The sequence below is a fragment of the Scyliorhinus canicula genome, chromosome 10 (genome assembly GCF_902713615.1).
Source record: "Scyliorhinus canicula chromosome 10, sScyCan1.1, whole genome shotgun sequence".
Lineage (NCBI taxonomy): Eukaryota > Metazoa > Chordata > Chondrichthyes > Carcharhiniformes > Scyliorhinidae > Scyliorhinus > Scyliorhinus canicula.
The window spans coordinates 120,609,678-120,630,425 of NC_052155.1; the positions used below are offsets into that span (position 1 = coordinate 120,609,678).

General features: G+C 44.6%; 1 protein-coding gene across 6 annotated transcripts in view; it reads left to right on the forward strand.

The window, feature by feature from the left end:
- Nucleotides 1–20,748, forward strand: part of LOC119972633 (putative leucine-rich repeat-containing protein DDB_G0290503) — a 590,251-nt gene that overhangs the window by 55,287 nt on the left and 514,216 nt on the right. For all 6 annotated transcript variants that reach the window (XM_038809653.1, XM_038809656.1, XM_038809657.1 and 3 more), the window contains 2 exons: nucleotides 1,894–1,964; nucleotides 10,475–10,610. In XM_038809653.1, coding sequence (XP_038665581.1) covers nucleotides 1,894–1,964; nucleotides 10,475–10,610 — 207 coding nt within the window. The remainder of the gene's footprint in view (nucleotides 1–1,893; nucleotides 1,965–10,474; nucleotides 10,611–20,748) is intronic.

The following is a 20,748-nucleotide window of genomic DNA, read 5'->3' on the forward strand; positions in this document are numbered from 1 at the left end:
TAAATCGTATCTTTTATAATCCTCTCCAAGACTTTACCCACCACAGATGTTAGGCTCACCGGCCTATAGTTACCGGGGTTATCTCTACTCCCCTTCTTGAACAAAGGGACCACATTTGCTATCCTCCAGTCCTCTGGCACTATTCCAGTCCTCTGGCACTATTGAAGAAAGATCTGAAGGCATTGGAGAGAGTACAGAGGAGATTCACAAGAATGATTGCCGGGATAAACAGATGTAGGCATGAGGATAGATTGGAAGGTTTGGGTTTGTTTCCCTTGTAGAAAAGAAGGCTGAGAGGAGATTTGATAGAGCTGTTCAAGATCCTGAGGGGTATGGACGGTAAATAGTGAGAACTGTTCTTCTCAAGAGACCATCAAGAACTAGAAGGCACAGATTCAAAATAATGGGCAAAAGGAGTGCAAGATGTGAGGAAAACATTTTTTCACCTTGAGGTGATGAAAGGGTGGTGGAGGCAGGTTTGATCAAGGTATTGAAGAGAGAATTGGATTGCTATCTGAAAAGGAAGAATGTGCAAGGTTGTGGGGATAAGTCGAGGGAGTGAGATTAGGTGGAATGCTCTTTCAGCAAGCCAGTGCAGGCTCGATGGGCTGAATGGCTCCCTTCCGCACTGTAGAAATTCTGTGATAGACTATCTTCGTTACCAAGGATTATAGCATTCAGGTAAGCAGTAAGGACTGCGCCAAACGGAATTTGGTCAGTATAACCACATTCCTTCTGGACATGCATGGAAGCTGGCCCTAAATTTGGTAGCAGAAATGAGAGAATACTTGGTGTATGGGATGGAGAAAAATCACACTTGTTCCATTAGAAATGCCTTAATCGTGTTGTTCAGATGCACTGTTATAGGCGAGAAGAGGAAGCGTCCCTATTTTTCTGTGAAATGTCATATTTTTCCTTCTGGGTCCTTTCTGTTTCTTCTATTCTTGACTACATTATGTAAATATTTAGCATGTTATGTTATCAGTGTAATAGAAAATATGAGAGTTACACTCCGGATCTTGCATCATGCTTCCCATTTCAATTATCGTCATTGGTCAAATATCGGTGAAGTTTCAATAACTGTCCACAGCATGTTGCACTTTGCATTGTCCATTGCTCTTCCATTGAATTGTGCTGTAGCTATGTCATGGTTTGTAACTTGAGGGGTACCATTGGGTAATTTAAGGATTAACTCCGCTGCCTTTTAATATTTTCCACGATAAGGACCCTACTACCCTCTGGGCACGTATCTGCCTGAACACGTCATTTTCTGGAGATAGCCAGGGTATTGAACCATTGCCTGATGCTTTGTGTTGATTGGTCATACAGCACTATGTACTACTATCATGGTGACATGGTTTAATGTCTGATCTGATACCAGTGCCTCTCAGTAGCCCTGTGCAATAACAGGGTTAAAGGTATTCCTTGACAGGTGGCACAAATTTAACAGGGTCAATGTGTCAGGGATTACCAACACTGGAAGTATGTAAGGTTTGAGTATTGAGTGGTCCTGATGTGTATGGGTGGGCAAGGTGCTCCAAGGCCACTATCATGCAGAAAGTGAGCCAGATGGGCGTTAGTCTTTTTAAAAATGTTTTTATTCTCCTTTTTCACAATTTTCTTCAAAATGTGCCCCCACCAATAAACAGTAAACCGTAACGGATACAATGTCAAATCTCTTATTAACAGCAGGGCATTAGTCTTTTTTGCATAGAATTTTATATGAACCTAGCAATTGTTATCTGTAGATATTTTGGTTTATGCCACTCTAATCAATACCAAAGCAAATGTCGTCCATGGACCAGATCTGTAGATAAAAAGTTTTTGAATGCTGAAGAGGAACATATCTTGAGTTTCTTCTAACCATATTCCCTTTCTTTTTATGCACTCTAGTTTTATGCCCTTAACTTGAGGAGTATTCCATTGGAGCAAGTTGCAAAACCAGCACTTCATAGTTTAACCACGTAAGTCTAGAGTTACAGAGATTTTGCATGGCTCAAGTCAAGCAATGTAATCTGCTGGCCTCGAAGTGTTTGAATGAAAAGAAATGGGCGGAACCTGTGCCACGCATGTTGTATATTGCTGTATCAAACATTTATTAGCCGAAAAAGTGATCAGCATTAGGACTGCTGGAGGCTGCATATTTGTTTTCTTTGTTCTTTCAGAAGAAGTGGGCGTGATCCTCTCGAGTCCACAAGGAACTTTGAAACTCTCCTGGTTTATTTCTTTGACCCTGCCTGGATCTCCTTCTTCCTACCCCTCAACTTGACGTGTCTCTTGGTCAGCCCAAGAGCAAGTTAATCTCCCTCAACAGCGTGCTTCAGCAGAATACCTGTTTGGTCCAATTATTTGTTGGCATCATTTTAATAAGGCCTAATGCTGAATTTCACTTGGCTCTCAATCTGACAAGTTTTGGACACCAGTTGAATCCCCACTCTGATAACTGTTGATCAGTTTCCAGACAGTCAAGAGTGTTTCAGTGGTGTCTTGCAATTTTAACATTTATTTTCTTTAGGTGAAACAATGAAAGGGCATGCTTTCATCAGTAATTCAATTGTTAATTGCAGTATGCAGAAGTTGCTAGTCCAGTTATGCTGCCTACTTTGTAATGCACCATATTCATGTAAGATCAGTTAATATAACAACAGGCAGATTAATATTACATTATTGAAGTATTTGTTATGGTCTGAAACCATGGAGCCTTCCCTGTTGTTTAGCCTTTTTTCAACTGGGTAAGGTTTTGACATCTGCTGGTTTGGAACAGTTGTCAGCAGCAGGGTAGCTGCTTTCAGCAGCAGTTGGCTGGATGGCTGCATGCCAGCTGTACCATCTGTGAACTTGACATTTCCTTCTAATTAACAGAGGGGTTAATTGTTTTGGCAGGCTCAAGTGTAGTGTCTAACATTACCCAAGGGAGATTCATACAAGTGCAGGAGTGGCAGGGAACTGGGGATGGTGGAGCTAACATTCTGTTGTCAGACAGTGGTTAACAGCAACTGATGGTTTTACTGGCTAGGCACTTGCAATAAGGTTGAACAATTTTTCTGATGAATTATGCCAGGCTGCGGTAATGATGTAGAAGGAATTGAGTTTAGCAATGCAAAGACCACTGCCTCGAGGCAATTGTGGGAGACCAATTTGCATGCTATTACTGCATATTCATACCTAATTTTGTTAGGCTATGCTAATAGAATAAAATGACAGTACGAAAAGCCTAACATCGAGCCTATGGCCAACATAGCTTTTGGATTTCCTTTTTGTTTTAACACTGATCATTTGGATAAAGATCCAGAAATTGACAGCGTCATTTTTTTAGTCCTGCAACATAATTTATAAAGCTGTATTCTGTGAGGTTTATTTATACTGTTAGTAAAGGTGCACAGCTGTTCTGAATATGAAACATTTCCACAATGAAGTTGTACCATACACCAAAAATAGATACTTTCTCTGGTTAAAGTTTGAGCTCTGCAATATTCTTTCATTTAAAAAAAATAATAATTTTTATTAAAATTTTCACATTTTCACAAACAAGAAAACAATAACAGAAAAAACAGACCCCCCCCCTCCGCCGTAAATACAAAAGAGAAACAAAAAATTAATGCCTGTCATTAATGCCTGCCGGCCCGGGTTGGTGCTGCTGCTGACCTTTTGTTTTTACCGTTCTGCCAGGAGATCTAGGAATGGTTGCCATCTCCTGAAAAACCCCTGTACTGACCCCTTTAGGGCAAATTTCACCCTCTCCCGGCTCGTACCCACACAGGATGCCATCTCCAGCCTCTTCCATGCCGCCCCCTCCCCGTCCATTACCCACTTACGCACCATCGCTGCGTTGGCAGCCCAATAATACCCACAGAGGTTGGGCAATGCCAGCCCCCCCCATCCCTGCCCCGCTCCAAGAACACCCGTCTCACCCTTGGAGTCCCGTGTGCCCACACAAACCCCGTAATGCTCCTGTTAATCCGCCTGAAAAGGGCCTTCGGGATAAGGATGGGGAGGCACTGGAACAGGAACAGAAACCTCGGGAGCGCCGTCATCTTGACTGACTCCACCCTACCCGCCAAAGACAGCGGCAGCATGTCCCACCTCTTAAACTCCTCCTCCATTTGCTCCACCAGCCTTGTGAGGTTTAGCTTATGCAAGGCCCCCCAGCTCCTGGTCACCTGAACCCCCAAGTACCTGAAGCTCCTCTCCGCCCTTTTCAGTGGGAGCCTCCCAATCCCCCCCTCCTGGTCCCCCAGGTGTACCACAAACAGCTCGCTTTTCCCATAGTTAAGCTTATACCCTGAGAAATCCCCAAATTCCCAGAGAATCCCCATCACCACCGGCATTCCCCCCACCGGGTCCGCCACATAGAACCACACTCGGTGCTCCTCCCCACCCCATCCCGCTTACGGAGCTGGTGTGCCAGCATCCTACTCGCCTTCTCCCCATACTCGTACACCGCACCCTGAGCCTTTCTCCATTGAGCCTCCGCCTTTCTGGTGGTCAACAAGTCGAACTCAGCCCAAAGGCTGCGCTGCTCCCTCAGCAATCTCTCCTCCGGGTCCTCCGTGTACCTCCTGTCCACCCTCACCATCTCCCCCACCAATCTCTCCCTTTCTCTCTGCTCCCTCTCTCCCTGTGGGCCCGAATGGAGATCAACTCCCTCCGAACCACCGCCTTCAGCGCCTCCCAGACCGTCCCCACTCGGACCTCCCCATTATCGTTGGCCTCCAGGTACCTCTCGATGCATCCTCGAACCCGCCTCCTCACCGCCTCGTTCGCCAGCAGCCCCACCTCCAAGCGCCACAAGGGGCGCTGGTCCCTCTCCTCCCCCAGCTTGAGGTCCACCCAATGCGGGGCATGGTCAGAAATGGCTATCGCCGAGTATTCAGCGTCTACTACCCCCGCAATCAGCGCCCTACTCAAAACAAAGCAGTCGATCCGGGAGCAGGCCTTATGCACATGGGAGAAGTATGAAAATTCCCTGGCCCTCGGCCCCGCGAACCTCCAGGATCCACCCCTCCCATCTGGTCCATAAACCCCCTCAGGACCTTAGCCACCGCAGGCCTCCTACCCGTCCTGGAACTGGATCGACCCAGTGGCGGATCCAGCACCCTGTTGAAATCTCCCCCCATTATCAGGCTCCCCACCTCCAAATCTGGAATCCGGCCCACCATGCGCCGCATGAAACTCGCATCATCCCAATTCGGGGCATATACATTGACCAGCACCACCCGCTCCCCTTGCAGCTTGCAGCTCACCATCACGTACCTCCCGCCGCTGTCTGCCACCACACTCGATGCCTCAAATGACACCCTCTTCCCCATCAGGATCGCCACCCCCCGGTTTTTTGCATCCAGCAGCAATCTGGTATCTCCCCCCCCTCAAAAGCTAGGGCCCCCCCTAGCTGCGTAACTCCGGTCATTGTACTTCCGTATGTCAGCTGACTCCTGACCCCGGCTGCTCCCGCCACCCCAATTACCCTCCCAGTGTCCCCCAACCATTCCCCCAATGCCGACCCCGCCCCCTGCTTCTCCAGCGCGGGAGAGAGGCCCGTGCCCCCATCCCAAGCCCCGCCCCAAAACGCGGGAAGACAGGGCCGCGAACCCCACCCAAACCCGTAACCAGTGAAATAATAAAAATCCCAACATGATATGATGAAACACCCAAGTAAACAGATAACAGTCCCGAAAAGCAGAAAAGAAAAGGCAAGACAGCAAAAAAAAAAACATTGTCCAATAGAACCAAAAAGAGCGAAAGGATATCAAGGAGGACAAAGCCTCCGGGCTGCGTACAACGTCCCCCAGCCCCCAGTCCTCAGTTCAAGTCCAGCTTCTCTGCCTGGACAAAAGTCCAGGCCTCCTCCGGGGAGTCAAAATAAAGTTGGCGGTCTTTATAAGTGACCCACAGGCGTGCCGGCTGTAACAGGCCAAACTTGACCCCTTTATTGTGGAGCACTGCCTTCGCCCGGTTAAACCCAGCCCTTCTCTTCGCCACCTCCGCACTCCAGTCCTGGTAAATCCTGATCTCCGTATTCTCACACTTGCTACTCCTCTCCCTCTTCGCCCAACGAAGCACACACTCACGGTCGACCAAGCATTGAAATCGGACCAGCACCGCCCTGGGTGGCTCGTTCGGCCTGGGCTTCCGCAGCCGCACCCGATGGGCACTCTCCAGCTCCAGGGGTCCCCGGAACGACCCTACACCCATCAGCAAGTTCAGCATCAGGACCACGTAGGCCCCCAAATCCGAACCTTCCAGCCCCTCCGGGAGGCCCAAAATCCGCAGATTCTTCTGGCGGGAGCGGTTCTCCATCTCCTCCATCCTTGCCAACCATTTCTTGTGAAGCACCTCGTGCGACTCCACCTTCACCGCCAGGCCGAGGAGTTCGTCCTCGTTCTCCGAAGCCTTTTGCTGCAGTTCCCGAATCTCCGCCGCCGGAGCCGTCTGAGTCACTCCGAGCCTGTCCAGCGATGCCCTCAACGGCTCCAGGATCTCAGCTTTTAGTTCCTGGAAGGAGCGCAGCAGCAGCTCCTGCTGCTCCCTCGCCCACTGCTGCCACGCTGCCGGTTCCCTGCCCGCCGCCATCTTGTCCTTTTTGCCTCGCACCTTTTTCTGCTGCAAAGTTGATTTTCTGGTTGCTCCACTTCTAGTCCAGCCCATCCACTGGCCGCCAAGCGGCGAGGCTGCGTTCCCACCTGGGGAAAAATCAAATCAGCGCCGTTGCGGGCCCTTAAAAGAGCCCTTGGTGAGATATTTTCCAGTTGTTCCCTTTGCTGCTAGAATCCAGCTTTCACAAGGGCCCTCAGGTCAGCTTGAGGCTCTAACACAGCCCTTCCCCCGCCTTCATGCTGAATAGGCTTTGTCTGTCTGCTGCAGCCCCAGCCAAATCCTACACTGTTTCTGCGGGACGGGAAACCAAGAAACATATCATTCCTGGGTGAAAAAACCCCTCCTACATTCACCTATACTTTTTCATAAAAATTGCACTCCATATTGCTTAAAAAAGAGCTCTTTTCTGTGATCTTAGCAGGAGCTGCCGTGTGTGTGACCACTCACTCCATGGTGCACACCGGAAGTTCGCAATATTCTTTCATTATCTTCACACTTTTCATGACTTCAGATGTAACTTAGGATACTTAATTATGAATATGTATTATCCTGCTTTCACATTGAAACTAACAACAAAAACTTCTATTATAGACTTAGATTTTGGATCACAGAAAAATATTTTTTATTTTAACTTTTTAGACAATAAATGTATTTTGACTTGGTAATTAATAATTGAAATTGCATAAATTGTAGTTTATTAGCTTATGTTTTTTATAGTTTCACTGGATGTGAGCCTCTTTGATAAGGCCAACATTTATTGCCCAACCTCATTGCCATTGAGAAGGTGATGGTGAGTCACCTTGAACTGCTGCATCTGCGTGGTGTAGGTACACATCCACAGTGTTGTTACGAAGGGATTTGAACCCAGTGATGGTGAAGGAATATTGATATAGCTCCATGTCAGGATGGTGTGTGACTTGGAAGGAAACTTACAGGTTACAAACTTAAAATTGGCAAACTCCTCCGAGATCTTTGGGTCAACCTCAACCACCAACTTGATAGGATGATACTTTGAGCCAATGGACATGTTATAGAGAAGTTGACATCTAACCATCCCAATAGCCCACCGGGGTGGCTATGGTTTTTTGGCAGCGGATCCCACAACCTTCCTATACTGTGTCCCCAGTGACTCTGTAGCTTAGACATGCTTTAACAATCATAACTATACTTTCTGATGAAGAATCTGATAAATTTGCAACATTAATCCCCAAATTTCTTCCATATATCATTTGTTTTGTTTCTTCATATTTTATTTGTTTCATGTAACTTATGTTCTGAGGAACTACACATAATTGCCTTAATGAGGAAAATGATAGGCAGCACACAGAACCAAGGAAGATGAAGAGATCAGAGCAAGGAGTTGACGGAGATTGACAGAATTGAAGAGGAATCAGTACTGCAAGTAATAGACCAAGACCTGGATTTTTACCGTATCAAGATGATTCGGTAGCCATTTACAAAAGACAAGTGGGTCCCAATTTTGAGATTCCATATTCTCAACTCCATTCCTGGGCTTTCTGATTTTCACCAGGGTGTGTGCGGGCTGGTTCAGGTCAAAGGACTGTCCCCTGCTCCCGACCAAGCTGACTCTGTTGCAAGGATAAGCATGTCTTATTCCTCTACAATTTTCGTGGAGTTGGGCCAGCTTCTTGAAGAGTCTTGGACCACAGCATCTCAATGGTGTGGTGGTCTGCATCATGAAATCTTTTGAAACGCGAGTTCAAAAGGTCCACCTCATTCTCCTGATGTCAGGCTGTACAGTGAATAGTGAGTCAAGAGGCATGGAAGTGCCACAGTTTGACAAAGGGGACATGAGAGACCAAGGGGATTGGGTGGAAGGGCCTAACTTAGCGCAGGGTATGAGGAACTATCAGATGGGTGCAGCAGCATAGCTTGGCATGAGGGATATGGGGGTTGAATGGGAGTCATAAGATGGCACGGATGGGAAATGGATGGTATGAGGTGTGAGATAAAGCGAATTGCTTTTCTCATTATAATTTGGCGAAGTCCCGCAGCACTGAGGCCAGTTTTTTAAACAGCCCACTTCGGTAGCCCCTATGGCTGACTCCAACCTCTGTCCTGGATTGGCTGTATCGACTACATCCTGCATAAAACCTGGCAATGAAGGTCCCACATTTGTTTCGTTTTCTTCCAAGATGGGCGCACAAAGCCGGGAATTTTCTTGACACCCGTTACCCACCATGAGGATGAAAATCCAGCCCCAATACACTTTCAGCAAGCTTTCATCTAAGGATCTCATCATTCTTATGAGTCAGACTCAGAATATAATATTTCCATTAGATCAGAGGTTTGTGAATATTGTGGAAAAAAGAGCTGTTTTCCATGTGTTTCAGAAATGGTAAATGACAATTGCCATCTTTAAGTGAGCCACCTGACCCACTAAATGTTCTTATGTGAACAACAAAAAAATCAAAACCCTTCTTGAAAAAAATCAGTAAATATAACAGTTGAGTCGGATCGTCAAGAAATCTCTTTATTTGGGCTCAAGAAGGAAATTCTACCATGGTATATCATAAAAAATTAATGTTACGAGAAGCACTGAAAATGTAAAAAGCGTCATTCAAAATGTAGAAGGTGGTACTGCAGATGCTGCTTTTGACACCGGTGATGAAATATTCAGAGTACTAATAAACATTGATGAAATAGGTGTAGATACATATTTTGATCTTGAGGATTTTGACAGAGACACTGAGGAGGTATATGATTAGTAGATATCACATGGGAAAAATTGTAAATCTAATTAAACTAGAATCAAGTATTCTTTTTAAAAAATAATTTTTATTGAAAAATTTTGAATTTACACAACAACATCAAACCATACAAAAATACCAACGATAACAGTAATAACAACAATCATAAACCTTTGCCCCTCCTCAATGAACAACCCAACATATTAACAACAACTTAAGTTAACCCAGTGTTAAGTTACATAACCGTAGCAAGAATAAATATAGAAACTATAGTTAGGAACACCCCCCCCCCCCCCCCCCCCCCCCCCCCCCCCCCCCCCCCCGGCCCCCGGGTTGCTGCTGCTATTGACCAAGATACCTAAAAGGCTGCCACCGTTTATAGAACCCTTGTACTGATCCTCTCAGGGCAAATTTAACCCTTTCCAACTTTATAAATCCCGCCATGTCATTGACCCAGGTCTAATAAACAAAAGCAAATTAATTGCAAAAAATAGTCAAGTATAATTTTGTGTGAATTTAGGTATGTTTCCTATTTGTGGGACTAATATTGTTCATTAAAATAATTGTGTGAAGCATATTAATTGTTGCATGAAATAAATTATTGAATGAAAGCTGTTTGATATTTGGTCCATAGGAAAAATATTTCCGCTTCTTACCTCCTGAAAGAGTGTTTTGTTTTCGAATTCTTATTTTTTATTTTAATCGCACGATTTAAGAAATAGGAGCAGGAATAGGCCATTCGGTGCATCAAGGATTTCCCAGACAAAGGATTGGTAGCCCACCTTTTACATTAATAAAATTGACAACACATTACTTAGATCTCCATGATTCCTATTTTATTTCAGACTTAATTTGGTTATTAGTAATGTGATTTGACATAAAGCTTACAATGTTGAGCTCACCATTAAAGATTCTTTCATTTGCTTTCATTATTTGGTTTTGTCTGTTTTTTAATCTTTGCTTAAAATTATGCCCAGAAACCTTGAAGTGCCTGGCAACATTGCAAAATCATGCAATGCAAAAGATGTAATTGTGATGAAGTAACTTGCATTTTGTTTTTTTTTTTGTTTTTATAATTTTTTTTCATGTGCCGTTAGTAAATATCAACATGTTATTGGTAGTTAATTACATTTTATTTTGGCTGTGAACTGTATATTTATACCCAACAGGAAGAAATCTGAGGAGATTTTGAAACCCCACTTGGAAAGTCTAAAATCTAATTTGGGAGCTGGAGATCAAATCGCTCAGAGGTTTTCTGAGGAATTAAAAGAAGTATTGTGTGAAGATGGACAAAGTAATGTCGAGGTATGCTTAATTATGCTGTTGAAAGGAAATTACTTGCACCAGAAAGTGCTTGAATACTCTGCAAAAGTTAGCCTTTGGAGAGAACAGATAAGTTGATGAATGGTGTCTGTTCCTATTTGCCACAATTTACAGGGAATTTGTAGTAGCCAGAGACAGGGCAAGCAGTAGGAAGGCAAATCAGCCAATCCAATTGAAGGATTCTCACAGACAGCAAACCAGAAAGTAAAAAGCAGAGAATATAAATCATACTGGGCCATAACCACTGGACTTCCCAGTGTTGGATTTGAGGGGTTCCTCTCAGAACTTCCCAGGTAAGCATTTGCATGGCAATTGTCCAAAGCACGATCTTCCCCACGCAATTGTGCTGCAGTGTGAACCTTCCGAGAAAGCAATTTAAGTCGCTAACTTTGGATGGTTCCGCCGGGGTTAGGCTAATAGTTACTCATAAAAAGTTAGAAGAAATTAAACCTCTTCAGACTTCTGTGGTGACTATTTTATCATCCCTTACTGGACTCAGCTGGACAACCCCCACTCACCCTCCCCCTGACCTCCAATCTCCTCAACCCCCCCCCCCCCCCCCCAGCCAAATCCTACCAATGTAGCTTAGACCTTCACCTTCTCCCTGGTCTGTCAGTTTCAGAATTGGACAATTCGTTTTTTAGGACCAATGGGATTGTTCAGTAGTTATTACTTAGTTAATCATTTAAAAACATAGTTACTCCTGATTGAAAAAGGTTTAACATTTTCATTGGTTTTACAGTGAGAATAGTGGACAGTATAAATAGTTGTAGTTCATATCAAATCAGTGATTTCTAATAATTCCTTCAGCGATAACTGGAACAGTGCACACAAGGAGGCCCTGGGTATTGCTGATGGTAACTCTTTGGCTTAACTTCATGTACGGGTGTCAGACATCTAGCTGACAGCCTTGCCATTCATTGTACTGCAAATTCTGTGGCAATGTTTTATTTCCTTTCCCTTTTTCCAAGAGAGTTTATACTCATTGTTAACTTTTCTGATCTCCTATTGAGGCTAAGAAACCTGCTGTGCAAGTTTATCATTTTCTATTTTTGTTTTACATTTCAACCATCTCCAGTTTTTTCTTTGAACTGTAAGTTAATGTTCTTCATACAAGTGAAACATTAGCCTTTGGTCAACAAACTTAAAGTAAATATTTGAACTTTTCCATTCATGTGAATGAATTGCAGCTTTCTTCTATTTATGCATTGTAGCATAAACTATTCTGCATCTATTAAATTCCTTTAGAACACACCTATCAGTTCAACATCTTCCTAGCAATGACCATATATAATTAATGTAATGTTAGTACGATTTCACATCCTTCTGAAATTTCTATAATGTATCAAGACTTCGAGAATTTAATCATGAAGTAAGATAAAGTACTTTATGTAATTCTAAAAATAAGGAAAGCCAATTTATTGCAATCATATGCACTTTTTTGAAAATAGTAAGGTCATGAAATAATTTCTAAATTTGTATCTTAAAATATCATCCCTACATAATAGAACTATGATGCTTTCACCAGACAAGATCCACTGTAATCACATCTCCAACTGCCATCATCCTTGAACTGAAAACTATTATGCATTTTGCAGTAAAATGGCATTTGCAGTTCAGTAGAATCATAGAATTTACACAATCATAGAATTTACAGTGCAGAAGGAGGTCATTCGGCCCATCTAATCGTCACTGGCCCTTGGAAAGAGCACCCGCCTTAAGCCCACACCTCTACCCTATCCCCGTAACCCAGTAACCCCACCTAACTTTTTTGGACAGTAAGTTCAATTTAGCCTGGCAAATTCACCTAACCTGCACATCCTGGGACTGTGGGCGGAAACCGGAACACCCGGAGGAAAACCACACAGACACTGGGAGAACGAGAAGACTCCGCACAGTGAGCCAAGCCGAGAATCGAACCTGGGACCTGGAGATGTGAAGCAACAGTGTTAACCAATGTGCTACCGTGTTGCCCAGTTGTGAATGAATTAAAAAGTAGAGTTATATTTAATTTCGACTGGTTATTCAAAGTAGTACTTTTTTTACGGGCATGAGAATTTTATGAAATTGGCATAATATTTGCTGAAGCAATCATTAATATGCATTATCCAGAAAGCATAAAGCTCCAAGAATTTTTCAGTGTATGTCATATTTTCACAAGCTTCTTTTCAGGCAATAACCTAATGTTTTGTTATAATGTGATAGTTGATGATAAGTAGCATTTTTATCAGTCAATGCTTTGAGATAAAACTACTATATTTAAGCTTGTTAATTTTAGAAAATAAATAGTATAAGTATTTATCAACAGCATAGCAATACAAAGTTAAGACAAAGTTGACGCAATTGAATTACCTACGTCCATTAAAAACCCTGTTGTGTTTGTACAATTTGACAGAACAAATCATTGGAAAACATTGCAAAGCACTAATTTTTACTTGTGCGTTCTGTGGATAGTGAATTAAATGATAGCAATGTCATCAACACAGCTTGTGAAATATATGTTGTAATATTTCGTTTTATTGATGGTATGTATCATTGTGAGTAATTTTAAATCATGTGTATTCGGTGACTTCAAATAAGTGGTTAGGAATCTATGCAATATTCATGAAGCAGTAGAAAGGTTCATAGAAATTTATAAAGCTTAAAAATATAGACACGTCAGCACTTTTCAGTATAAAAAAAGTTAACTGTTTCATATTAGAAGTCTCCATTTTTGATTTCCAAATTGTCGTCTAGCCTTTGGTTCTTCATTCACCACAGCAAACTCCCTCGCGTTTGCTTTTGATGCCTCTTTGTCCTATAAAACCCTCAGTTTCTCTCACTGTTATAGTCCTCGTTTTTTTCCCTCAAGTTGAAGAGATTTCACAAATACGGCATTCAATTGATTTAACTTTCCATCACAAGATTTGGTTGAAGTAAATTAAGCACTATTAGACCTTGCTCTTCTCTTCCAAAATTGCCCACTGTTCCAGGATCATCTTAGAATGTAAAGACAGCCCTGTGACTTGTATTTTCAGCTAACAATTGTCTCCTTAAACTCCTCTCCCTTTGCCCCTCCACCCTGGGCTTCAATGTGTGAGAAGCTCATGAACCTCTTTGTTCCTAAGGTTGAGATGACTCATTCAGCTGTCTTTGCAGATTGCTTTCTTTTTCCCATTTAGCCTGACCTCGCCCAAGGTCCAACTCCTGCATCTAGTCTAAATGTTAGCTCATCATTCTATCTATCCCACCTGTCAACATCCCTACACCACCTTTTGCTTGGATGGCTTCCTCCATTTTATAAAGTACTGCCTAAGTGATCACAATCACGATGCCCTCTGCCAATACTGTAATTATTTGCTTTGTCTAATTATTCTCCACTTTTTCACCAGTATGCAGCATAGGCAGTGTTTCAGAAAATATTACACCATCCCCTTCCTTTATATCTCCTTTATTTGTCTAATTTGAAGATGCTTTTGGTTTACTTCTATCTATGCTAGTTGTTCCCATGTTGTTCCTCACCTGCATCTCTACGTCCCTCTTCTCGGCATCCTCTTCAGCTACAAATAGCAGTGATGTGTTCTCTATCATCTCACCTATAAAAGCTTCTCCCTCCATAATAGTTTGATGTACAGTTCATTCCACATTAAAGCTGACCACTTAAACTTTCAGCGCATCACCCAGCTTGCAGATGGAACTGTACAGAATTATTTTTGAGACCTATTAGCTATGTAGTTTTAATATAAAAAATGTTTCAAAAATTTGCTAGTTGATCTATATTCAGTTTCCTTTTATTTAAAGTATATTTCTGAGGTTCCAGTTTGTTAGAAATATTTTAAGCTTGTTCTTACTACTCTTGGGGGATTCTTTTATTTTAAGAAATGAAGGCGCAGGGAATAGTGCATGCTATATGTATAAATATACAAATGAATCCTTGATCTATTACCGTATTTCTGCAGGAACCCTTTTTTAAATTGTAACCAAAACAAACGTTAAAATGAAGGTAAAAAGATACTTAAATCGGCCTCTGTGAGATATCATTGTGGGCCCATTGCTTGAATTCAAATTCCATGGGAGGGATGCTCTGTCCCGCCGCGCCACATTTCTGCCTCACCATGATAGCGGGATGCACCGTTATGCCGGCTGGTCAATGCGGTTGCCCAATGTGGGGCAGCCCCATGCCGTCGAGAAACCCACCCAGCATCGGCAAAACAGAGCATCCCAGCGGCAGAGAATCCCGCCCAATGTCTTGTACAAATTCAAATTAATTTACATTAATCTTTACTGAATGTGACTACCATGTACCTGCACACCCTCTTACCTAACTATTTTCTCCTGAATTCTTGGGAATGTAGAAAAGTACAGAATTGGATGAGAATTTGCAGTCCATCTGCAAAAACTAATACCTTTCAATCGACCACTAATTTAAATTTAAATTTAAATTTGTGTAACTTGCACACTTGGCTTGTTTCAATCCTTTTTTCCAGAGTGGTTAAAAATCCACGAAACAGCAATGATCCCAGCATGATCCTACTGGCACCTTATCCATGACTTCTCGTCACATTGATGTCGTTTAATTTTGGCAATCGCTTTTGTATGTTTGGGTTTGGCTAACTTTCAATCCATCTGATAATTTTACTTCCTAACTTTCACCTTCCTACTTTGCAGACAAATTGTTTATGTCACATGGTATTGGAAGCCGTGATGACAACAAATGATTGGCTCAATTGTGTGTAGTTCCCTAGGTCATCTCTTTTTTAAGATTAATATTATACTTGTTATTTTCCAATTCTTGGGAAATACTCTAGTTTTTAATGATCCTCCGATAATAACATTGGAGATATGACCAGTTTTGGTAGCTACTTTTGTAAGTAGCCTAATAAATCTTGGACTGGTGTCTTGTTTTCCGTTATATTCCTCAGTCTATTTATAACCAACTCTCCCCTTTTGGGGGATGTGTTTGGATGGTGGTAATGCCATTGAACAAGTAATTCAGCTTATGCTCTGGGGGAGGGTTGGATTCACATCCCACCTTGGCAGCTTGTTGAATTAAAATTCAATCAGTAAATATGGAATATAAAATTAGTCTCTTATTAATGGACATCATGTCAATTATCATGACATCATGTCTGGGATTCTCCATCCTGGGACGCCCGAATTGCGTTCTTCGATGGGATGAAAAATCGAGTGACAGGGCAAAATCAGGATTGGTGCTGGGCGCTGACCCGATCATGATGCTCCGATCCCCTGCTGGCGGCGGGAATGAGGTCCACAACCGCTTGCCAGTTGGGAGATGCAAATTAATGCAAATGAGTTTTAATGACCCATTTAGCGTGCCCGGCACCCTATGCTCCGGTCCTCTGTGATTCTCCGATCCCCATGGCTGGGAATCATGTGAGCGCGGATCACTTGTGGTCTCTACCAGAGTGGATCTCACGGTGGATCAAGGGCAGTGAGAACAATTACAGCTTTAACACTTACCTTTAAGTGTCCATTCCTCGAAGGAGAACAGCTGATCCATTAGCTGCAAGCCATTCATATCTTTCTCGTAATGGTCTGTGATTGACAGCTTCTACAAGCCACCTTCAGCTTTGATTCATTCATCTTCCTTCTCAGTTCCGTGGCCTAGGTGGTGAAACCCCAATGTTTTCAAACACTGAGCACATCAAAGAGAGGTAAGTGTATTCCAAGTACTAAATGCTTTCCAATCACTCAGTCGTGTGATAGCACTGCACTTATCTATGGGGTGGTCTCCCTATTCCAGGGGTCCTTGTGGAGTATCTCTGGGTGGTTGTGGGGCTACTGTGCAGTGTGGAGGGGTTTGGGGCTCCTTTGGACGGGGGATGGGGGTGTGGGCAGCTGCGCGAACTCGCCAACTGCCATCCGCTCAAAATAGTGGCCTGATAGTGGAATTCCTTCGGGAAACCCTCATTCCACACTCTGCATAAATTGGCATGGCAAGGGATACGGAATTGATTACCGGATTGTGCTCCCAGGGGGTTCGTAAACCGATTGCATTTCACTTCCGGCGTGAGAGCATAATCTCCCAAAACGGAGAATCCCGCCCCATGGTTTTTGTAAAAATCCACCTTGTTCATTAGTGTTCTTTAGGGAAAGAAAGCGGCTGTCTTTACCTGATCTGGCCTACATGTGACTCCTGAGCCACAACAGGGTGGTTTACCCTTCACTGCCCTTTGAAATGGCCAAGCAAATCATTCAGTCAAGGGAATTAGGGATGAGCAAGAAATGCTGAGATTGTCACGGATACCCGCACCACTTGAAAGAATTAAAAAAAAAATCTGAAGTTCTGTTTTTCCTTCTGGGTTCGACAAATGTATGAGCCCATTTTCAGACGAGGGCTGGAGAAACTATTATTCTCTACGAATGCAGAAGAAAATTATGTGTTTTTCATATATAATGGCAGCACGGTAGCATAGTGGTTAGCACAATTGCTTCACAGCTCCAGGGTCCCAGGTTCGATTCCTGGCTTGGGTCACTGTCTGCGGAGTCTGCACATTCTCCCATGTGTGCGTGGGTTTCCTCCGGGTGCTCCGGTTTCCTCCCATGGTCCAAAGATGTGCAGGTAAGGTGGATTGGCCATGATAAATTGCCCTTAGTGTCCAAAATTGCACTTAGTGTTGGGTGGGATTACTGGGTTATGGGGATAGGGTGGAGGTGTGGGCTTGGGTAGGGTGCTCTTTCAAAGAGCCGGTGCAGACTCGATGGGTCGAATGGCCTTCTGTACTGTAAATTCTATTATTCTAATGTCACCTTTGGGATCTTTCATTGGTTCCAACATTTGCTTTTTCCTGCAGCTATATATTTGGAGAAATTAATGACATTTTGTATTATAATTTTTTCTACTATAGTAAGATTTTTTATTAGATCTGACTGGTTTCTTAACCAGTTTTTGCTGGTGGCAACAATGAGTACTTTGGCAGAATCTCCCAAACCCGTGATACCTACCACCTAGAAAAACAAGGGCAACTGGTGGATGGGGACAGCATTGACTCTAAGTTAGAATAAACCCCACATGGGTTCAGAGTGAAGTGTTTTGGGTCTTACAATTTAGTGTTTTCAAGTGATTCTACCATTGCAAGATGGCATTTCTTTAATGTGCAAACATTGGGAGGATTTGCATGTAATTTAGAAACTGATCCTTGAGTCTGTCCAAGGTTTGAGCTTAACAATCAATTCTGCTGAGGGCAGGATGCTTTAGGTGAAGCAACTTATTATTAGTTCGGTGAAAAAGCTTTAACATATCAATTTTGCACACTGCATCAGAAGTATTCCTTTCATATATATTAGGCTTGATTTAACGGGAAAACTGAAGTGTAACTTTGGGTGCGATTGGTGGGGTGTTTTTCGACGGTCGCATTTGCGAGATCAAGGCACGTATTTAAGACACTTAGTGCCGAAAGTGAGCCCCATAAACATCTCTCGATTACTGGCTGTCTCACTGCTTGATTTGCTAGACTCCCACCTTAGTGTATAGCTGCTAACAAGGGGGCTGCGGGGTGTACTGCTTTTAAATGCTCCCTCACTACTCCCAGGCAGTGTGCAAAGCTGCTCCTCACTTTGGGGATGCCTACCTGGCCAGCTTCTTGACGTTGTGTATGAAAGGCGGGACACCCTGTTTCACCGAGGGAATCGGAGGAATAGCAGCTGGGTCAGCAATGCCACCTGGAAAACAGTGGCAGAGGCTGTTAGTGTGGGCAGCATAACCAGGAGGACCTCTGTCCAATGTAAAAAGAAGTCTAACGACCTCCATCAAGCTGAAAGAAAGTTCTCACCTTGCTCCTGGCATCAGGTCCGCCTATCACCACGTAAATTTCCAACCATTCCCCATAAACAAAAAAATCACTGGCTGACACCTTGCACTCTCCCCACATCCAGTCTTCTAGCTTGTCCTCGGAACCCCCTGCCACCCACCAGCGCAAACCTTTCATGCTCAGGTGCAGTGCCCACATGACATCTGCTATCGACACCCTTGTTCATCAAGCATGCGGCTCACAAATGCCTTCTCTTTGTTCCTGCAGTAGAAGATAGCCCATAATAAATGGAAAAGGGCCAAGGCAGGAGGCGGAATCCCGGAGATTGGAGTCCTCACCCCTATGAAGAATGGGCCCTGGAAATTGTGGCGAGAGCAGTGACTGACGAAAGGTTGGCGTGTGCCAGAGAGGTGAGAAGCCACGCCCCTTCACCCAGATGACCTGTCTCGAATGAGTAGTTCATGTCAGACAAAACAAAAATTCCCTCTCGCTCACCACATGTCCATCGACTCACAGGAGCTCCAACTGACGAGGCGAGGCCATCCGGAGTCGTTACCCTCCTGCCACCAATCTCTGATGAGACCACCATCGAGGCGTTGCAGCTATCACGCACACCTTCCATCAATGCAGAGATACGTACCTTGGTGGACGACTTTAGTGAGCATGCTTCTGGGACACAATCTGTTGAGCACCACGCAGTTACTGACGCACATCAGGAGGCAGGAGCATCCAAGAGAGTCAGCAGCGAAGATCTGCTGGATCCCAGGACTCAACTGAGACCCAGTCAGATGATGGCCCTCTGGGAAGGTTATCCCGGAACTGATCAAATGACAGGACATAGTTGTGAGATTAGGGAGTGTCAGTGACATTCCAGCGAGTGCATAACTGATTGGAGGAGTCCCAAAGGCTTCTGGTGCAGGAGATGATGCCGACAATGTGTGGGACTGAGGCCAACACTAGGGTGCTAGGGTGGCGATCTCGGTGCAAAGCCTGGAGCACCACGTCTGCATCTTGAGTGATGGTGTCCAAGGTATGGCTCAGTCTGTGATGACCATTGCTGAGGGCCCCAACATCATGACCCAGTCACAGAGGCATGTGTCCCAGATGTAGGTGGACATTGCCGGGGCATGCACAGAATGTCCAGACACTGACGATCATCGCTGAGGGCGTCAATACCATGGTGCAGATAACGGGGATGTGCCAAGACTGGCAGAAGCCTCTGGAGCACACTCCAGCTGCCCCTCCATCCCATGGAGACCCCAGGGCCTTGGGGGCGCTGTCAGGGAGGAGGAAGCGCTGATGGGCAACCTGGGCCTGCACTCCCCCCGGTGCCCTCCGCTTACCCTGCCTGCCAGACACAGAGGCCCAAGATCAAATGTTCCTGATGCAGACCCCATTCAGAGGATGGGTGTGAGTGCGCTATCAGCAGAAAGACAGAAGTCAGACTTTGGCATAAGTTGAGGAGCACCTGAGCTTACCTCAGAGCGAGTGATCATCACTTCCTGATGGATGATGATGCACAAACCCTGGGAGAGAGGAGTGGATGAGGGGAATGGGAGGGGTTAAGAATGGGAATTGGGGGGGGAGTGAAGCAAAGGGTGAGCTGACTGTCAAAGTCTCGTCTTATGAGAATCTGGTGAGGATGAGGGCCTTTCTTATTCTCCGAGCCCCTTGCCCCCGCCTGTCCTCCATCCTCGTGCGGCTCATCCCTGGGCTCATCCATTACCTCTCCTGGTCGGGCTCCTCCTTCTCCTCCTCAACCAGTATGCCACCCTACTGCTGTGCCAGATTGGGGAGGGCACAGCAGACCACCACAAAGCGGGAGACCCTCTGGGGGGTGTACTGCACTGTACCACCAGAGCGGCCCAGGCATTTTGAGCAGTCTGAGATATTGCTCAATGACCATGGGTCGCAACATGGGCCTCGTTACGTTGGTTCTCCACCTCCATCTCCAGCCTCCGCACTGCCGTCATCAGCCAGAACCTTAACGGGTAACTCATCCTACAAGAGCCAATTTCTCATCCTGAGGTGGTGCTGGAAGATGCTGGGGATCACAGAGTGTCCCAGGATGTAGCTGTGATGCATGCTCCCTGGGAAGCATGCACACATGTGTATGATCCAGATGCAGTGGTCGCACACTAGTTGAACATTCAGGGAGAGGAACCCCTTCCTATTGATGAAGGGCACGCCCTGATGCCCCGGTGCGCACACAGGTGCTGGAGTGTGGCGACTATGGGGTTTTCGCAGTAACTTCATTGTAATGTTAATGTAAGCCTACTTGTGACACTAATGAAGATTATTATTAGTATTATTACGAGGCGACTTGCGTGCCATCAATTACCTCCTGGACCTAGGGCACCCCGACATTG